The sequence below is a fragment of the Aotus nancymaae genome, unplaced genomic scaffold, assembly GCF_030222135.1.
Source record: "Aotus nancymaae isolate 86718 unplaced genomic scaffold, 86718_ANA_hifiasm-v0.15.2.pri h1tg000010l, whole genome shotgun sequence".
Classification (NCBI taxonomy): Eukaryota; Metazoa; Chordata; class Mammalia; order Primates; family Aotidae; genus Aotus; species Aotus nancymaae.
This window is the reverse complement of record NW_026988421.1, coordinates 25,413,800-25,433,593: the sequence shown is the minus strand read 5'-3', so window position 1 is coordinate 25,433,593 and position 19,794 is coordinate 25,413,800. Positions and strand designations below refer to the sequence as shown.

General features: G+C 39.6%; 1 protein-coding gene across 1 annotated transcript in view; it reads left to right on the top strand.

Moving 5' to 3' along the window:
• SORCS3 (sortilin related VPS10 domain containing receptor 3) overlaps positions 1-19,794 on the top strand; it is a 612,970-nt gene that overhangs the window by 542,066 nt on the left and 51,110 nt on the right. The window contains exons 15-17 of the mRNA XM_012450168.3: positions 5,706-5,823; positions 6,827-6,960; positions 17,098-17,211. Coding sequence (XP_012305591.2) covers positions 5,706-5,823; positions 6,827-6,960; positions 17,098-17,211 — 366 coding nt within the window. The remainder of the gene's footprint in view (positions 1-5,705; positions 5,824-6,826; positions 6,961-17,097; positions 17,212-19,794) is intronic.

Here is a 19,794-nt window from a genome sequence, read left to right as displayed (position 1 = left end):
CCAGTAGGTGATTCTGATGTAGACATTAGAGAACCTCTGGTCTGTAGATAACAGGACCATTTGAGCTTCTGAAGAAAGAGCTCACTGTTGCCAGAGGAATCACAGAGGACTTTGTGAAATAAGTACCACCTGATTTGAGAATTATAGTATCCTTTTTTTTTAAATTGCATTTTAGGTTTGGGGGTACATGTGAAGAACATGCAAGATTGTTGCATAGGTGCATATGTGGCAGTGTGATTTGCTGCCTTCCTCACCTTCACCTGTGTCTGGCATTTCTCCCCATGCTATCTCTCCCCAACTCCCCACCCCTTGCTGTCCCTCCCCTATTTCCCCCTGACCGACCCCAGTGTGTAGTGCTCTCCTCCCTGTGTCCATGTGTTCTCATTGTTTAACACACGCCTATGAGTGAGAACATGCGGTGTTTGATTTTGTGTTCTTGTGTTAGTTTGCTGAGAATGATGGTTTCCAGGTTCATCCATGTCCGTACAAAGGACATGAACTCATCATTTTTGATGGCTGCATAATATTCCATGGTGTACATGTGCCACATTTTCCGTGTCCAGTCTATCATCAATGGGCATTTGGATTGGTTCTAGGTCTTTGCTATTGTAAACTGTGCTGCAATGAACATTCGTGTGCATGTGTCCTTATAGTAGAACGATTTATAATCCTTTGGATATATACCCAGTAATGGGATTGCTGGGTCAAATGGAATTTCTATTTCTAGGTCCTTGAGGAATTGCCACACTGTCTTCCACAATGGTTGAACTAATTTACACTCCCACCAACAGTGTAAAAGTGTTCCTATCTCTCCACATCCTCTCCAGCATCTGTTGTCTCCAGATTTTTTAATGATCGCCATTCTAACTGGCGTGAGATTGTATCTCAATGTAGTTTTGATTTGCATTTCTCTAATGACCAGTGATAATGAGCATTTTTTCATATGTTTGTTGGCCTCACGTATGTCTTCTTTTTTAAAGTATCTGTTCATAACCTTCGCCCACTTTTGAATGGACTTGTTTGTTTTTTCTTGTAAATCTGTTTTAGTTCTTTGTAAATTCTGAAATTATAGTATCCTTTTAAAGATGCTCCATGCCTTTGGTTCTTCCATTCTAGCCATTTCCATTGATAACATAAACCGCTTTGCCTCCATCGTAAAAGTATTACACATATGAGGAGTGTGCTGTACCTATTTTGCCAGTAATGGGCTCTTCTTAAGAGGAATATTTCCAGCAGATGAGAAACTTTTATCTGGAACTTGATGATTTTCAGAATTTTTATTAGTAATTAAAAGCAGTCTGGGCTTTCTCTTTTCCTAATTCAGGATCAAGAGGACCTTCTCAGCGTTTATCACTCCAAAGTGATGGACATGGTTTACGATGATGCCCACTTCAGTTTGTCTTTTGGTTTCTCACTTTCACAGATCTTGTAAATTTTAACATCCGTTCCTCGGGTACTCATGAAAAGAGAAGAAAAATACTTGAATGTGAATTTGTTCTTAATTTCATCTCCTGCTTATTTTTCTGTGTTTCTGTCATTCCTCAGCTTCCATAAGCTCTAATCAGAAGAGCAATGAATTAATGTGATATTGAACAGAATTAGGGAAGATGGATCTATGCAAAAGAGACCATGTGTCTGAGTTATTTATGCCCCAAAGAAAAGGGCCCCCACACAATGAACTTTGCTCTTCTTCAGAGCTGACAAGGGGTGGATTGATAGGGACTACATTAATGTCTGAAACTTGCTAGGGGGTTTCACCCCACTGATCTTATTCAGGGGCCCACTGAGAAAATGAGCAAAGCTCATAATCCTACCAGCGTTTAAATGATTAAAGTTTTGCGTCTGATACACGAAAGTGACCTCACAGGAGGGCAGACTAGCACACTGCTGAGTGAACATATTAGTGTAGCAGTTTACAGTTTGGGGAAAGACCTGGGAAACAAAATAAATCTGGGAAAGAAGCCAAATAAATGTACATGAAAGGAATGTACCTGCAAAGATCGCAAAACAGAAGAATCTGAACACCACCACAATTCCTGACTGAGCACCTATTCTTGTGTTCTGTCCTGAAATGAGCACTCTGAGATCAGTAATGGATATCTCAAACAGCTGGAAAGACCAACAACATGGACATACTTAGAGGCTCGGGGTTAGTTAGGATGTACACCTGGATGATGCCTGCATGCTGCTCCATATCTGCCCTGGGAAATGGTCAAGCCTGAGCTTGAAGTTCTATGCTTACTAACTTTTGAGCATCTCTTGCTCCTGTTGACACCTTTGTCTGTTACAAAGTTCTCTCACATTTTATAAACTTTCACACTTTTATTTTTGGTTATTTTTTACATGAAAGGGAGCTCCCTAGAATATTCACCTGCTGCTCTTCCCTCACGGCACTTTCCTAAGTCATGTTCAGGTTAACCAGCCCTAGTTCTTATACCACTTTTTGGGTAGATAAAAGCAGTCTTGGATCATATTGCCACCTGTATTAGTTTCCTGTGGCTGTTATAACAAGTTTAGTGGCTTAAAAGAACAGACATTTATTCTCTTGTAGTTCTGGAGTTTAGAGTCCACTATGAAAAGACCAGCAAGCCTCTACTCCCTCTGGGCTCTAGGGGAGAATTCATTCTTTGCTTCTTCCATTTTCCTGTAGTTCCAGTTGTTCTTTGGCTTGGGCTGCATAATTCCAATTTTGGCATCTGTCTTCACATGGCCTTCTCCTCACTGCATGCTCCTCATCTTTGTGTCTTTTATAAGGATACCTGTCATTGGATTTAGAGCCCACCCTGATAATCCAAGATAATCTCAACTCAAGACCCTTGACAAATGCAAAGAAGCTTTTCCCACAGAAGGTCACATTCATAGTTCCAGGGAATAGGAAGTGGTCATATCTTATTGGAGGTCACCATTCAATGCAGTGCACCATCTTAGTCACTCTCTTCTTCAGTGGTCCTTAAACTTTAGGAACTATGAGCCCCTTTGAATAATCTGATAAAACATATGTGATTTGTATTCATAGATAAATACATATGTGCCAGTAAGCACATTTTTGTTTGTTTATAATTTAAGCATATTCAAACTTCACCACCTCTACCAAAGCCCAAACAGGTACTATAGATTCAGACTCTCAGTCTGTATCCTTCTCGAATTGTAACAGCCAAAAGCAACCACAATTTTCTTAGTGATCTGCTTAATGTGGAAAAGACCAGGTTACTGCCTCTTTTGTTCTAGATAATATATATAATTCTGTTACTGCATTTTAAGATCATCCTAAATATTTTACATCTCCCTGAAGTGTTCACTTAAATTGATCATATTGTGCATGGAAACTCTTAAGCTGCCATTATTATTATTTATTATTATTATTGAACCTGAAAAGTACCAAGCCCCATTTCTTTTATCCAAGACTTATGTAATTACCAGGAAGAGGATTTAGCTAACATTTCTCTGGATTACATCACACCTTATTAAGTTGAGCCTATCTCTTTAGTCTGTCACAAACTTATTGGGTCTTGCTTCTGCCATTGAGCATATTGAGTGCTTCCTCCAGCTTTGTGTCATCAAAAAATTCAATTTCCAATGATGACCATTATTTTCATGTCTTCAAGTCATTAATAAGAATGATGAACAAGAAAGAGCAGATAACAGTATCTTTTAGCACACTACTCACACCTCCTTCCTGGTTTATTTTAATGTCTTAATTAGGTACTATTCAGCCACATAATTTTACCAAGTACCTGGCTCATATTTTCTCAATCTTTTTGTCAAGATTCCTATGACAGACCCTGTTCAAGTGCCATGCTGGTATCCAGGTAAATCATGGACTTCACATTTTCCTCTTCTGTCTGCCTAGTAATCTTTTCATAGAAAGGAATGTGGTTAATCTGACATGATGTCTTTTGTGATCCAGGAAGTATATTTAAACTGTTTGGAGTGAACAGAAATATTTGGTTTAGCATCATTAGCACCCTGCACTAGGAGTATTCCAATCAGGGAAGACTTACGGCTGGAAGTGGCATCTGAATGCGGGAGAGTTTTGAATGCTGGGTAGAGAAATAGGAAGATATCTGTCAAGGTCTCTTCCCACTGTTTTTTTCTGTTTTACTCCCCTCCCCTTGATGAGCTTATCAGTTTAACTGTCCTCTCTTCAAACAAGCAAAAATGTTTGGTAAGAGAGAGCTGTTTTGTTAAAGATTTAAAATGGACTGACTGGTGACCTCTGTGTAAAATGAATGCAGAGCTAAGAGATGGAAATACCTCAGTGGATGACCTGGCATTGATTAATTGGATTTGGAAACCACTGGATTTAGCAAGAACAGAAGAGAACAGAGAGAACTCAGGGAGAGAGTGTTAAGTTTGCTTTGCTCCAGTGTCAGCCACATGTGTTGGATATTCTAGGCTCAGAGCTTCTCCTATCCCATGCTGAGCTTAGATCCATAAAAAACCCATGTAATTTTACTAAAGGAGAGATCCTGTCTCTCTTTCAACGTCTGCTTAATTTTCTTTTAGATAAGCCTCTAAAAGGTTTTATTTAACTTTTACCTGAAGCACATTCAAAATCGATCCTGAGATGTAAATTGGATGATCTACAAAAACAACTCTATATCTTCCTCATTTCACAAGTTTTGTCAGTCTCTACCTTTCCCGCAAGCATCCTTATCCTTTAGAAAGCATAAGAAAATGACCCAGGAAGAGAGTTAATCTTGTAGGTGTCACCATAACAGTATCTGAACTTGGGCAGAGGAGAATCCGGGGCTGGTAGTGTGATTAAGTCTTGCTGAAATGGAAGCCATTCCAATTCCTTGAAAGATTTCAGTTGTTTTAAGTTCACAGCATGATTGGTCTCCCCTTTACATCACTATGATAGATGCCTTGCATTGTAATTGCAAGACATGCCACCCGAGTAGAGTATGGATGATCAGTCTTTTTTTTTCTTCTATTTTTCTAGAAAGGATTGATCATCCATATTTATAGGGCAATCAACTGCTGGGCTTTGAAAAGGTCAGTATTGATTATCTAAGTCACACAGATGGTGTGCTTTTTTACTATACACAAATATGAGTTCCTTTTATGAGTCTGCTGGGATTTTTTTTTTTTTTTTTTTTTAGGGACGGAGAAGGAGGGTAGGTATTCGTGTGTGTTAAACAGTGGGAATTTCAACTAACACACTTAAATTCAGCTGGGACTCTGCAGTTGGCAAAGTTGTACTTTAAATAAGCAAATTCACTCCTTCTACCCCAACACATATATGTACAATCCACTTTACAGATGAGGAAATGAAGACCCTGTCAGTGGACATGGGTAGATAAAATACCAGTGCTTGCATTAAGGAGAAATGAGAAGGCTGGGTATCTAAATCTGAACAATGGTTTTATATGGGTGGTGAGTTTGGGACTACAGGTCCCATATTTTTTTCTTTTCTGTGCTTTCTATATTTTAAATTCTTCCTGTAATGTACATATGTTACTTTTGCAATATAAAAAATGGTTGATTTAAAACCCACTGTGAATGACATGCCAGTTGGTTGAGTGGTTGAGTTGTATGGATAGTGGGCTTTCTCCTCAGTGGCTCTCAAGGAGCTCACTTTGGAAGAACAACTAAAGTTCAGGCTGTAGTGAATCTCTATCTCCTTCCCAGTTTCTGTGCATTAGTGACTGACTATGGGACCTTCTCCACTTGTTTCTCCCACTCCTCCCCTAAATACTTAGAGTTTTTGGCCACTTCAGCCTCCGCTCCGAATGGCAATTGGTGAAAGTGGACTACAAATCTATCTTCAGCCGGCGTTGCACCAAGGAGGACTATCAGACCTGGCACCTGCTCAATCAGGTATACCCCAGGGAGGTAGAGTGCTGGCTTCTAGGAGGAGGAGCTGCTGCAATCTCGATTGAGTTTTATCTGAGCCTTCCTATTTGGGGGAGGAAGGTAGTGGACCCTCTGAGGATGCAGGTGTGGATTTGGAGAAAAGGGTGAAACACACTCAAGTCCAGCAGGGCTGGATGATATTTAGGAACCATCTCACACCCTAGGATCCTGTCTACTCATTGAGGTCACTGAGCTGCCTGAGGGAGATGTGATGATGATGGTAACTTGGCATTTTAGCTCTATCCATGGAGAAATGAGCTTTTTACAGCTAGGAGGCCTCCAAGAGTTGCTCATTTTATCTGACAGTGTGCAGAGCGAGAGCATTTCTCAGACTAGCCTGAAGTAAGGGCCCCAGAGCACTGGGAACAGGGCCACTGAGAAAGGGTGTCAAGGTGGGTAGGTCTAGCAATGGTAGATATTTACTGCTGTGCAAAATAGGCAGGCTTCTGCATTCTTCAGAACCACGGGGTCCTTGTAATTTGTATCAACTTCTCCTTTCTTTGTCCTTGATTAGGAATTAGGATTTGGGCATGGTTGTTTTTCATAGAGAGGGAATATTTTGGGTCAACTTCAGTTTTCCTCTGAGGATGATGTAAAAAATGTGCCTCAAATGGGCTCCTTTCCAGAATTGCTACTGAAGCCATTTGGGCAAATGGCTGGTGGTATGTAAGGATGCCTGGAGTCCTTACATTCCCTATGGAGGTGGAGCAGAAATAGGATGACGTAGACATCGCTGACTTGGGTGGGTGGAGGGTAGAAGTGGGCCAACCTCACATAACGTTCCTTTTATGTGGTAGTAAAAGATTAGCACTTTTATTCTCGAAACTCCCGGATCATTACTGAGAATGAGACTGCTACATAAAGTAACCAAATGAGAATGAACAGGCTAATGCTTCTTGTTGACAACCGGTTTATCTCACCACCTTTTTGTTTTTCTGTCTCTTTCACTATGGAATTTCTCTCTAAGGGAGAGCCTTGTGTCATGGGAGAAAGGAAAATATTCAAGAAACGTAAGCCAGGAGCTCAGTGTGCCCTGGGCCGAGACCACTCAGGATCGGTGGTGTCAGAACCCTGTGTCTGCGCCAACTGGGACTTCGAGTGGTGAGTCATTTGGCATATCATTACCAATTCCAACCAGGTGTTCACCTGTCTGTGAGGTGGGGTGAAGATGAAGTTAAGAGAGGAAGGCATGACCCTGAGATAGGAGGTGTATCTGCTGGCCTGTGGGCCCAACCATCCCAGTTACTAGGCCAGATGGGGAAGTCTGTACCCCTGGAAGGAGGACAGGCTGAGACATTTTCACAGAGAGGATCACTGCTCTATCAGAGCAGCCTCTCCAGGGGGCTTCTTCTCACCTGCTGTGGGCAGTTGTATTGGAAAGTACTGAAGAAGTTAAGCTGGGAACTGACAGGGGTTAGAGAGCTACTGCCTTGCTGTTACCTCCAGCCACATGCACTCTCATTGTGCCCTTCCAGGTGAGCCCTTTCTTATCATTTCCTTTTTCTCCCCCTGATAACAGCATCAGAGAACAACTTGAGATCTCACTTAATAAAATTCAAATCTCACCTATAGACAAATACTCCCAAATTTCTAAATATTTACCTCTAGCCCTGGCCTCCCCCTTCTCTTGGTTGGACACATTTGTGTCTGATTATCTATTGAGGATTCATCTCCTCTTGATTCACTAGCAGGGATATCAAACTTAAAGCAGCCAAAGCAAAGCTTTTCTTGAATCCCCCTCATTGGAAGAGGGCCCTTGCCCAGTTTTTCCAACTTCAATAAAACACACAGCTATCCACACGGTTGCTGAAATTAAGATTTCAGAAGGGCTTGGTTTCTCCTTTATCCAGGCCATCTGCGAGTCCTTGCAGTTTCTACCCCCAAAACACATTCTAACTCAAAGTACTTCTTTCCATCTCACAGCTGTCTGTATCACTCCAGGAATCTAACTCTCTTCCCCATCTACCCTTGTCACTTAAAATTCATTCTCCTCACAGCAACTGAGATGATATTTTAAAAACTCAAACCTGGCTCATGCTTGTAATCCCAGCACTTTGGGAGACCGAGGTGGGTGAATCACCTGAGGTCGGCAGTTTGAGGCCAGCCCGACCAACATGGTGAAACCCTATCTCTACTAAAAATACAAAAATTAGCTGGGCGTGGTGGTGGGCACCTGTAATCACAGCTACTCGGGAGGCTGTAGAGATGAAGTCACAAACATTAAGAAAACTTCCCCCAAGGTCAAAAACTGTGACTGTCAGTGCTAGAATTTTTGCCCAGACTAGTAAATGTTAATGGAACAGTTCTTGTTTCTTATCACTTGTAGGTGATTTGGCCCTGTACTACCTTTATGTCTAAATTCCTTACTGTTCTTACCTCATTCACTGTATTGCAACCACATTACCATCTCCTGCACCTTTATTAATCCTGGCTCATTCCTAGCAGAGGGAGCAGAAAATGAAAGAATTTCTTCCAGATCTTACTATGGCCTTATGTCTCAGCAAAAAAAATTAGCTTCTCAGAAATGCCTTCTGAGACCACTGAATCTCACCTATACACTGTCTAGCACATTCCTGTTTTATTGTCTCTGCACAGTCTAGCACATTCCTGTTTTATTGTCTCTTTAGTATTAGTTGCCATACAAAATGAATATGTTTTTGATTGTTCTACTATCACGTGTCTTTTTCCAGTAGAATGTAAGTGCTGTGATTGCAGGAGTTTTAGACTTTCCTTGTTTTTGAATCTACAGTGCCTGGCCTATAGTAAACATTCAATAAATAGTTGTAGCATGTTTCTGAACATTGTTCCTTTTAGGAGGGTCAAAAACCTCCCCGATTCTGGGAAGGGGTACATAGCACTCTGATCCCAGCTGGATGAATTCTTCCTCTGCATCACAATAGAAAGCTAAAGTTCAATTTGATTGTTTTGGTAGCCCATCCCAGCTTTGTCTTTGTTAAAAGACAAAACTAAGGGCTTGGACATTGGCCTATAAACTTGGGAGGGGCAGGGCAATGATCGAGTTGCATTTGGGCTTCTCTGGCATCGAATAGTCAAAGTAAGTCCAAGTGGGCACAGAGCAGCTGCCCCTGCGTGGCAGCCTCACTCCTTCCAGCCTCATTTCATCCATCTGGTTTTTTAGCTTGATTTGTACTAGAAACTATCCTTTGTTTCCCACTTTCTACTAGAAATATAACTGGAAGCCAGAGGAGTGACGGTGACTGCTCTCCACCTGTTCTTTATCCTTGCACTCATACCTGGGAAAGCATGGCTTCAGTGAAATTCATTCAAATGAGATGGAATTTAAATTTGACTGGCAGGGTCCCTTCTGTGACCATTTTGAGCCCTTGGGAACAAAGTATATTTTCACATTGTGAAAAATATTTTCAATTATTAATTACAATTAAGCAAAAATAGTGATAGCAATGAGTGCAGTAGGCCATTCAAAATTATGGCTTGTGACATGTTGATCTCAACCTGAATATTCAGAATATTGATTTCAGGCTTCCTTATGTCCTTCTGCAGATTAACTCCATTGAGGCACACTGTCTTTGAATTTGTCATGATACATATTCTCCTGTGTCTCTCTGAGCCATAATAGATCCTCACCCATTGTTGGGTAGCCTCACAAGTGATAAGAAACAAGAACTGTTCCATTAACATTTACTAGTCTGGGCAAATATTCTAGCACTGACAGTCACAGTTTTTGACCTTGGGGGAAGTTTTCTTAATGTTTGTGACTTCATCTCTACAGCTGCAAAATAAAGATACATAACATCTACCTCATTTGGGTCTTAAGAATAAATGAATTAATATATTAATATAATCATTAACATAGATAAGGCATTTATCCTCCTGATGTACAACATAGAAATACAACATATGCTAGTTATGCTGCTGCTGCTGCTGTTGTTCTTAGAGCCTAGGGTTAAGTGATCCCTGTGGTATTTTTTGCAAGTAAATGAAAGCTTATACATCCAAATAAGCTATGTTTTCAGAGTAGTATCTTGATGTGTTATCCATTTACTTCAATACTGATGGCATTGCTCAAAGTATTTCTGAACCCTTCTTAGGGAGTGCTATCAGAATCCATCTATAAGCATGGTAGGGGAGGCGAGGAGGAGCCTTTACAAGGCCTTCTGTAGTTTTCACACTTGCATTGGTAGAGGTACCATGTGGATCCACAACCCTGCAACGTCAGAATCGTTATTATCACCACTTTAATGAGAAGAAACATCTTGGATATAGGTTACTTGATCAAGATTACATCCCTGGGAGAGCATAAGCTGGGGTTCAAGTGCAGATCTAGATAAATTCCATGTTCTCTCCTCTACACCCTGCCATTTCTCAAGAAATCAAACAAGTCTTTATTATTTTAGGTTCACTTTGCTTCAGAAAAAAATAGAGTTTCCAAGTTTAGTTACTCTAAAATTAAAACTCATCCCCAAATGACTTGGGTTTACTGCTGTTGATGAAAATATAACAGAATGTTTCCTTAACACTAAAACAATTTCAGATGAAGTAGTTTTGACCACTGGTACTAGAATACTAATAGGTGTATGGTGTCCAAGAAGATTTTATAGAATTGTTTTTGATATATAAGGTAGTGTTTATTTGTGTTTCTGTAGCCAATCACACCTCATATTAAAAAGAAGATAAGAGAATCACTTGAATTGAGTTGAGTAGAGTAGAGAAGTAGACAAGGTTTGATGCTGGGTTCATGGTCATAATCTCAGAACACCAACAAAAATCATATGGCCTATAAAGTTTTTTCACTACTACCAAGTAGGGGAGAAGTCATTTTTGATTACTGAAATTTCTGAATTATTTACAGTGATTTTTGGGGGGACAATGAGACTGAATATTTGAAATTGTCTGCTTGTTTTTAAGTCAACCTCAATAAGCATAGCGATTGTTTGAAATACACAGTTTTTCCATCATCTACAGTTTATCTGTTTGCTGGTCTTTAATGCTAATGCTAGAAATCAGCATATGACATATAGCCTTGTCTCCTTCTCAGTGGTCCTCTCCAGCAGGAAGTATCATTAGCCAAGACATCTGAGATGCCCAGTGCAGTTAGTACCAGTGATTATCGTGCACAATCCATTTAGAGGTTTTCCTAGGCCAAGTTGGAGCAGATTCATTTGATTGGGACAGGAAAAATTTAAGTCTCAGAGACAGCAGAGAGAGAGTATCACCTAGTTTAATCCATTTGGAAGGGATAGGAAAGGCTGAGGAGGATGGATTAAATGTCCTCACATTGATGGAAGAATTGAGGGGTGCAACCCGGATTCACAAAGGGAAGGTATTTTCTACCTCTCCCTCTTCTGCAAGAAAAGAGGAAGTTTTCTAGATTCTCAGAAGCATTTATTTGTAGCAAAACATTCACTTCCACAACTTTCTCCACAGTGAGCATCAGTAATAAGTATGAATTCTGCATAAAGATTGATGTTTCAGCTGTAGAGCCTCATAAATCCCCCAGCCTCAAGCATACTCTAGAGAGCCACTTTGCAGCAACTCCGTCATGGCACTAGAGAAGAACCAGGAAAAAGTTCTTATTGAGAGTAAAGGTTGTCAGAGATGAGCAGATAGTCAGAAAGGGGGCACAAGGAGGCTCCTCTAAAGTCACACGAGGGCTCTTGAGAGGGAGTAGCCCTCCAGGACACCTGAATTCACTGGTTCAGTGAAAAACCAGGTTGAACCAGAGATTATTCTGAAAGAAAAGTAATTCTTTTCTTTCACTCATTTACCTAACTTCTCACTCAACAAAAACTTTCACTGAACACTTACTATGTAACCAGATGTTCTACCAAGTCTTTGAGATGAATTATCTTACTTAATTTTCTCAATGAACTCCTGGAAAGAGAGTCTGTTACTATAGACATCTTACAAATAAAGAAATGGAACACAGAGAAGTAACTTACTCAGGATAATATTATTCTGACTTCAGAGTCCTGAGTGTTAGTTTGTATTAGTTGCTACCTTCCATGTCCAGTATGGCGCCAGATCTACAAAGCAAATTTATTGAGTGGTGATGTAGAAGACAGAAGGGAAGAGATTTTGGGGTGTCACAGCACATACATTCAGATGTATCTGAAGTACATTAATCTAGTGGCTCTCCAGAATAAGCTTCAGTATTCTGACTAGGGAGCAAAAGCAAGCATGTGTTTCTTCAGTGGACAAGTGAGAGGATAAACAATGTATACAAAAGAGTTATTGCACTAAAGGCATAGCAGAAAATAATCAGCATAATTAAATGCTGAATTTTATGGTCCAGAGCTATCATACTCCCATGTGGTTATTCACATTAAAATGAAGTAAAATAAAAAATGTCATTTCTCCATTGCACTAGTTAGGGGCTACCATATTACACGATGTTAATATAAAATATTTCTATTATCATAGAAAGTTCTGTTGAACAGCACTGGTTGTGACTGTAAGTGCTATAGATACACAGAATACACAGAAAAAGTTATCACTGAGGACTGAAATAATTATGGAAAGCTTCCTGCAGGAGGTGGTGGTGGCACTATGTAGACTTCCTGCTGAGGAAGAAAAGAAAAATAGGCAGTACTTCAAAGAAATGGATAAGAGACTGAGAAAACAGAAAGAAAACATAAACCTTAAGATAACAGATATATAAGAAGGTTTTTGGTGAGTAAAGGGACAAGGCAGATGGACAGGAATTAAGATTAGGAGAAGTATTTGAGCAATGATTGTTGGGTTTTCCACACAATTTCTGAAATGGTTTGGATATAATTGTAATTTTTCTTTATGGCTGTATTTGGGCTTATGTCTTAGCTAAATGATGATGTTAATGATTAATCCGTTGTTTTTTGTTGTTGTTGTTGTTGGGCCTGCTTCTGTTTGTTTAGTGCTCACTCCACGCCTACCAAGAACCTTTATCTGCCTAATCCCAAACCTACCATGCTGTCCTCCCTGCTAAATTGGAACAGCGTGCCTGTAGATCACTGGCACTGGAATGTCAAGTGGCAGATGGGAGGATGGAGAAATGGGAATCAGGGAGGCTGTGATGTGCTGTGCATGGTCTGAGCACCCCTGCAGCTTGTCTGAAAGAGACCATGACTTCTTGGTTGGCTCCAAGAGTCTCAGAATGTCATTCCTGGAGACCAGAGACCCTCCTTGATGATCCAGTGGGTGCCCCATGGGATTGTACTAATGCTCAACAAGGATCAGGATTCTCCATTATCACCTCTGCCACTGTCAGCTGTGTACAATCTTTGGCAAAGTCGTTTCTCCTATTTTTGCTTTTCTTTTCCAGTCTACCAACTTAGGAGATTGGCCCCAAGAATAAAAGTATCTCTTCTTATTTTGGCATGCAGAAATTTTGTTTTTTTCCTGAACTGTCCTGGCTACCCCTCCTTTAGAATCTAAGCCTTTTCCCTGGATAGGATTTGGAAGACATACATGTTCCCAAAAATGAAAAAGTTGTCCCTAAACTTTTAGAAGTTCTGAAACTGTTATAGTTGAGAAAGACATAGAGGTGACTTATTTATTGAAGGAAGCTTCGTGTGTGTTTGCAGAATCTGCAGCAACATACTTCCCTGAGGCAAATCAAACTTTCTGATGCATTCTGTCCAAACCTCACAATTCAGCAGAAAAACACCTTTCCCCAGGAAGCTGGAGCAGCAGCTGGAGCTGCTTGTTTGTCTAAATCATGTAGACTTCGGAGCTGGGAAGGAGGTTGGGCTGTGATATTTTAATATACATTTAGCAGAAATTAATAAAGAAGTCTAGAGCTTGGAGGCAGCCAGTTTCCACTAATGTTGTTAAATATTAATGAAATTCTTTTACTCTTTGGGGCAAAGCAGCATGCCTGGTGCACCTTTCAAAATTACTGCATTGCTAGCAGGTAGCAGAGCTGAACAGAACTGCTAAACACAGTTACATTTAGCAAAGAGCATAGGATGTTTCTTTCATTCCTAAAGTTGCTTAAGAGAGAGCACCTTTCCTTCATAGATTACCAGTAATTCTTAGGATTAGTAGGTAATTCAATAGATTTACCTCAGAAAGCAACTGGACAATTTTTGAGAAGTAGTAAGGACACACCACAGCCCAATATTTCCACAGATAAATAATGCTTAGAAATAAGTGATTCAGGCCAGGCACAGAGCTCACACCTGTAATCCCAGCACTTTGGGAAGAAGAGGTGAGCAGATCATTTGAGGTCAGGAGTTCAAGACCAGCCTGGCCAACATGGCAAAACCCTGTCTCTACTAAAAGTACAAAAATTAGCTGGGTATGGTGGTGAGCGCCTGTAATCCCAACTACTCGAGAGGCTGAGACAGGAGAATCGCTAGAACCTGGGAAGTGGAGGTTGCAGTGAGCTGAGATTGCATCACTGCACTCCAGTCTGGGTGACAGAGTGAGACTCTGTCTCAAAAAAAAAAAAAAAAAAAGAGAGAGATAAGAGATTCGGTGGTATGCTGGTAAATATTTAACTGCTGGCTCTCTGGGAACAAACAAATTAATAATCCCTGATTAGTTGTATCTACTGGTCATCATACATATTCCCATCATGGCAGATTTCAAGTTACTAACCTGACATCAGTGAAGGCAGAATTGGGGAGAGAGAGGTAGTAGCACAATATTATATAATATTCCCACCGTACAGATACATAGATATAAAGCACCTCAACAGCATGGACAATAGGATGATAGAATATTTTGTATATAATATAGTATAATTATATATAATAATAAAATATGGTAATCATGAATGTATGTTTTAAGTATAACCTTTGTAATATAATTTATATAATTGAAATTTCATGCAATTTCATTTTTAATAGTGGCTTTGTTTAACAACCATTAATTAGCTTGCAACATTTCTGAAATGTTAACTGTGAGCTCTCATGGGCTATTACAAGCTGGCACAACACTGAGTCCATATGAACTGTCAGGCTGAGAGATCTCCAGTAGTTAATCAAGAGGCTTGGCCAAAATATTTACTTGGCAGAAATGTCTCTTTCTCCTTCCTTCCTTCCAATTTCATTTAAACATGCCGATATCAAGACTGATCTCAACTTCCCCCTTTCTATGTAGCAATGCATGATTCTAGTTGCATTTACTCCACAGGAATCTGTTGAGCACTTAGGGCTACTCTCTGCACTCCACACTGTAGCATCAGTTATGGGCTCACAGTCTTCCCGCAAAGATAGATGCAATGCAATCATGTAATACAATGGGATAATTAGTACAATTGCTTTTCTTTTCTTTTTTTTCCCTTTTTTTTTTTTTTTTTTGAGACTGAGTCTCATTCTGTTGCCCAGGCTGGAGTGCAGTGGCAGGATCTTGGCTCACTGCAACCTCTGCCTCCTGGGTTTAAGCAGTTCTCCTGCCTCAGCCTCCCGAGCAGCTGGGATTACAGGCACCCGCCACCATGCCCAGCTAATTTTTTTTTTTTTTTTTTTTTTTTGTATTTTTAGTAGAAACAGGGTTTGACTATGTTGGCCAGGCTGGTCTTGAACTCCTGACCTCAGGTGATCCACTCACCTTGGCCTCCCAAAGTGCTGGGATTACAGACATGAGCCCCGTGCCTGCCCGCAATTTCTTTTAATGTAATTGGAATTCATTAAACCCAATAAATATTTGATTCCTGAAATGTCCTAGTACTGTTCTAAATTCATATTGGCCAAAATCAAACAAAAAAATGGACAAATATCCCTGCTCTTTTGTAGCCTCTTTTTATAGTTACCAACAGGTCATGGCCCCAAAGATTGGGGAATCACCGTTGGCCTTCTATGACCTAGATATTACAGAAGGATAAGAAGGAAACTAGCAAACAGGAAAAAGTGGAATGCTTCAAGCCTTAGGAATTACATATACAAAGATAAAGAGGGTCGAAAAGGTTGACTAGGAGTGTTCAGTTAAGAGTTTGATGGGAAGATGGGTAAGAAGGTGGGGCAGGGTCAGACTCGGAAGATAATGTGTATGATCTCATTAATCAATTGGTTCTTCTTAGCTGTACTGTTTAGTGCTATGCTGCATACTGTTTTATTCTGTTCTTTAGTCATGTTTGGGGTACGCTGTATCTCTCTTCCCCAAAGAATGAACCCTTTGAGAACAGGGATTGTCACACTTTAAAAAATATTATTGTTGTTATTATTATTATTATTTTACAAAGCAGGGCACATATTGAGTTATAAATGGATGTGAATTAAATTTTTAGTCCCCTCTCCCCTTTATTCCTATTCTAGATACACACATAGACAATTTGCCTCTGTTTTCACTGGACTTCCACAAAATCTTGGCTCAAAGAATATGAGGGAAGCAGAAAAAGAAAGGAGTTGTGGGTTCTGAGAAAGCAACTCCTTTTCTGCTGCTTTATGTTTTATTAACACTCGATGGATTTATATTTATATGTACAGTTTATTCTGCCCAGTCAGTGGGTTTCAGAAAATTCTAGGATGCTTAACTTAGAAATATGGATTCTTCTGCCAGGTGAAACTGCCCTCAGTGATCTCTGGGTGGCTTCAGGATCCCTTCTACCTACTTTATTGTTCTTGTACTTTGACATTTACACACCCAGGAGGCTTCTGAAACTCCAAGCAGCAGGGAAGCACCGTTTGGACTTCAGATAGGGGACCTCCTTTTCTACACTGGACTGTTACTTTCCTATTTTGCATCAGGGAGAAGAGGGGAAAGAAATTGCAGTGGGCTTGCTTTCTTCATTGTATTATGGCTAGGATTTTAAAGAAACACGCAAAAAGAGCTACAGTGTAGTTTTATTTTATTTTTAGGGAAATAAATAAAATTTGTTTTATGTAGTCAGGAAAAGTTTGAATGGCTCTGTGTGTTCATGTGAATGGACATGTATGTACTTGTTTCAGAGAGGGTGAGCCATTGTCTTTGTTGTCATGTACTTATTTCAATAATTCTACTGTGATTTAAAATATACTTTGAACAGTATTCTCCACATTTACTCCCAAGCCAGTATACCTGCCACATTATTTATATCAATACCTTTTTAAACCTAGAACTTCTATTTGCTAATTTGCTTTTTTTTTTTTGTAGACTGGACTCCAAATGACTTGGAGTTATATATAAAGCTAAAAATTCATTTTCAAAATATGAGTATTTGCCCTCACTGGGGATATTTAAAACAATGTGTTGTGACTTTCTAGATGGTAATAGGGCCATTTATATGTTTGTGTATGCCTACAGGTGTTTTAGCATTTATTCATGTATACTATTATGCAATATTCATTTTCCTGACAGTGACTATGGCTATGAGAGACATGGGGAGAGCCAGTGTGTCCCAGCTTTTTGGTACAATCCAGCATCCCCATCAAAGGATTGCAGCCTTGGTCAAAGCTACCTTAACAGCACTGGGTAAGTAAAACACCTACAGCAACTCAGCTCACTGTTTCCTCTTTCCGTAAACTAGGACCATAAGAAGTGCATTGCTATTGAATACAATGGAGTGTAGCTAGAGTCTGTTTATAACAAATGACATTTGAAGGGAAGTGAGGAGTTCTTTAGCTGAAAGTATCTATTTGGGGAGCATCAGAAGAAGATTTCTGATCAATCAGATTTCAATACCTTTTGATATTTACTTATGATAGACCATAGTTATTGTTTTGGTTAATCCTTCTCTTCTGGAAGGACACGTAGCCTTATTCCTTGAGACTCAAATGAATTAAATTAATACAAGGGATGTGCAGATATTACACTGCTCTCCAGTGAAAGATGAACTGAAACTCTGACACTCATGCTGAAAACTTGAAAATTCAAAAGTTCCATTCTAGGAATTCCTGGAATAAAAATTTCAAGGGTCATTTTCAGGAATTCTCAAATTACATGTGTGTTTATGTCTTTGTTCATGTATTAGTCACTCTTTCGGATGCTTGAAAAACGTTTTCACGAAGATTTGTTGTCTTGCCCTTTCCTTTACTGCCTCTATAACCAAGAACAGATTTGGCAAGTGGATGGGTGGTCTAAGACAGCACCTCTCAAATGTTAATCTGTCAATCATCTGGGGATCTTATTAAAATGCAGCTTCTGATTTGGGAGATCTGGGGTGGGGGTGAGATTCTTCCTTTCTGTGAGCTCCCAAGTGATGTTAATATTGCTAGTCCCTGGACCACTCTGAGTAGCAAGGGACTGAGTTGTTCTGGACACCAGTCTTAACTCTCCCAATGGATCTGTCATCTCAGTCAAGTTATTCATATTCTTGATGCTTTTACCATAGCTAGTTGTAACATAGTGTTAGGTACTACCTACCCAACTGATGTCAACAAAGGAAAAAATATGACGAAAAAGAAGTGCTGACTGGTCTGAGATACTCTGAAATGCATGTCAAATATTTAGTTCTGGGAGGGCTATTCCTGGAGCCTGAGCTGGGGCTCAAGGACCTTTGCTGTTATTTAATTGTAGGAGTCTTTAGGGACTTAAGCCATTCAAACTGCAGATCCAACAACATGCACTTAAACAGATGTGGTGTTAGAGAACAAAGTGCTTAGAAGTTTGGGAAACGGGAGTATTGTGGGCACAAGTGATTAGCTGAACCACCGAATTCCCAGCTAGGGCTCGACCTGAACGTGATTGCAGGTTAAAAGAAATTGTAAAAGAAATGAATTAAAACATTTCATATGATCATGTGACATGTGTAGGTAGACCACATTTTAAGCAACTTAGGTATGCCAAAATCCCAGATAACCAACAAAACAATTCAGGAGAATAAAAGGGAATGGCTATTAAAAAAAAAAAAAGAAAACAAATATGCTACAGATGTCTACCAATACTCCAGATTGTGTAAATGTTGGCTTATGTTAAAAATCATTAAGCAGCTGAGTTAATGGCCAGTTGAGGTTGAAGGAGAATAGATGATATCAAGTTTATTAGGACATGGTACCCACTGAAATAGCTCTCGTCAGTAAAAACTGAGTATCTTGTAGCTAAACATCCATAAGAAAGTATAAAATGATTACAAAAGCTTGACTGCCTAGACCAGTGATGACCAAATTAACTATAATACGAGGCATATATGTAATTTTAGAGTTTCTAGTAGCCACATTAAAAATGTAAAAAAATAAGGTTATATTAATTTTAATGTTTTATCTCCAAAATATTATCATCCAATATCTCAAAAATATTATTTCAACTGTCACACTAATGACATTTCAAGTGCTCAGTAGCCACAAGGTGTACTACCATATTGGCTACCATGTGAACAAGTGGTACCATGTTAACCAGAATAGCTTTAGACCCATTATAATCTCAATTGGCAAATAAAAATGATATATATCTGCAAGAGAATATATCACAATTTTATCTGAGACAATAACTGCATACAACATTTGCTTAATATCCCCAGGGATCTCTGAATGAAGGTGTAGTTCAGCAGTAGGGTAGCAGGTGGAAACCAGGGAAAATGTCAGATATGATGGAAGACTAATATTCAAAAAGAATTCTAAATTACTCTGTTTTTGAAACCACCATAGGAAGGCAACATAGATGGATTTGTTAATTATTCTTGACATAGTGGGTGAAAGAAGACAAAATATAATGGGGATGTACTGGTGATGATGGTGGTGGTGATGATGATAATGCTGCTGGTTCTGATGGTTATGATGGTCATAGTGGTGGTATGTTTCTTTCATGTGGTTTTACCGGAACATTTATTTTATTAGTACAGCCTTATAGGTGGTGATATGCCTGGATCATGCAGCTCAGGGTTGTAAGAAAGCTCTTGGCTTGACTCCATGTGCTGGAGTTGGTGGGCAAGGAAGATGACATGGTGTCATTGTACATATGATGTCCTTGTCACAGAAGATCCCAGTGCTTTGTCAGGTGGTTTTCCCATGCCAACCTCTTCTATAAGATAATTTTACCGAGTGGGATAGTGGGATTGAATAGGAGTTTCAATTTGTGCTTTCAATCTAGTGTCTGTGTTGAATGGGAAATGAAATATTA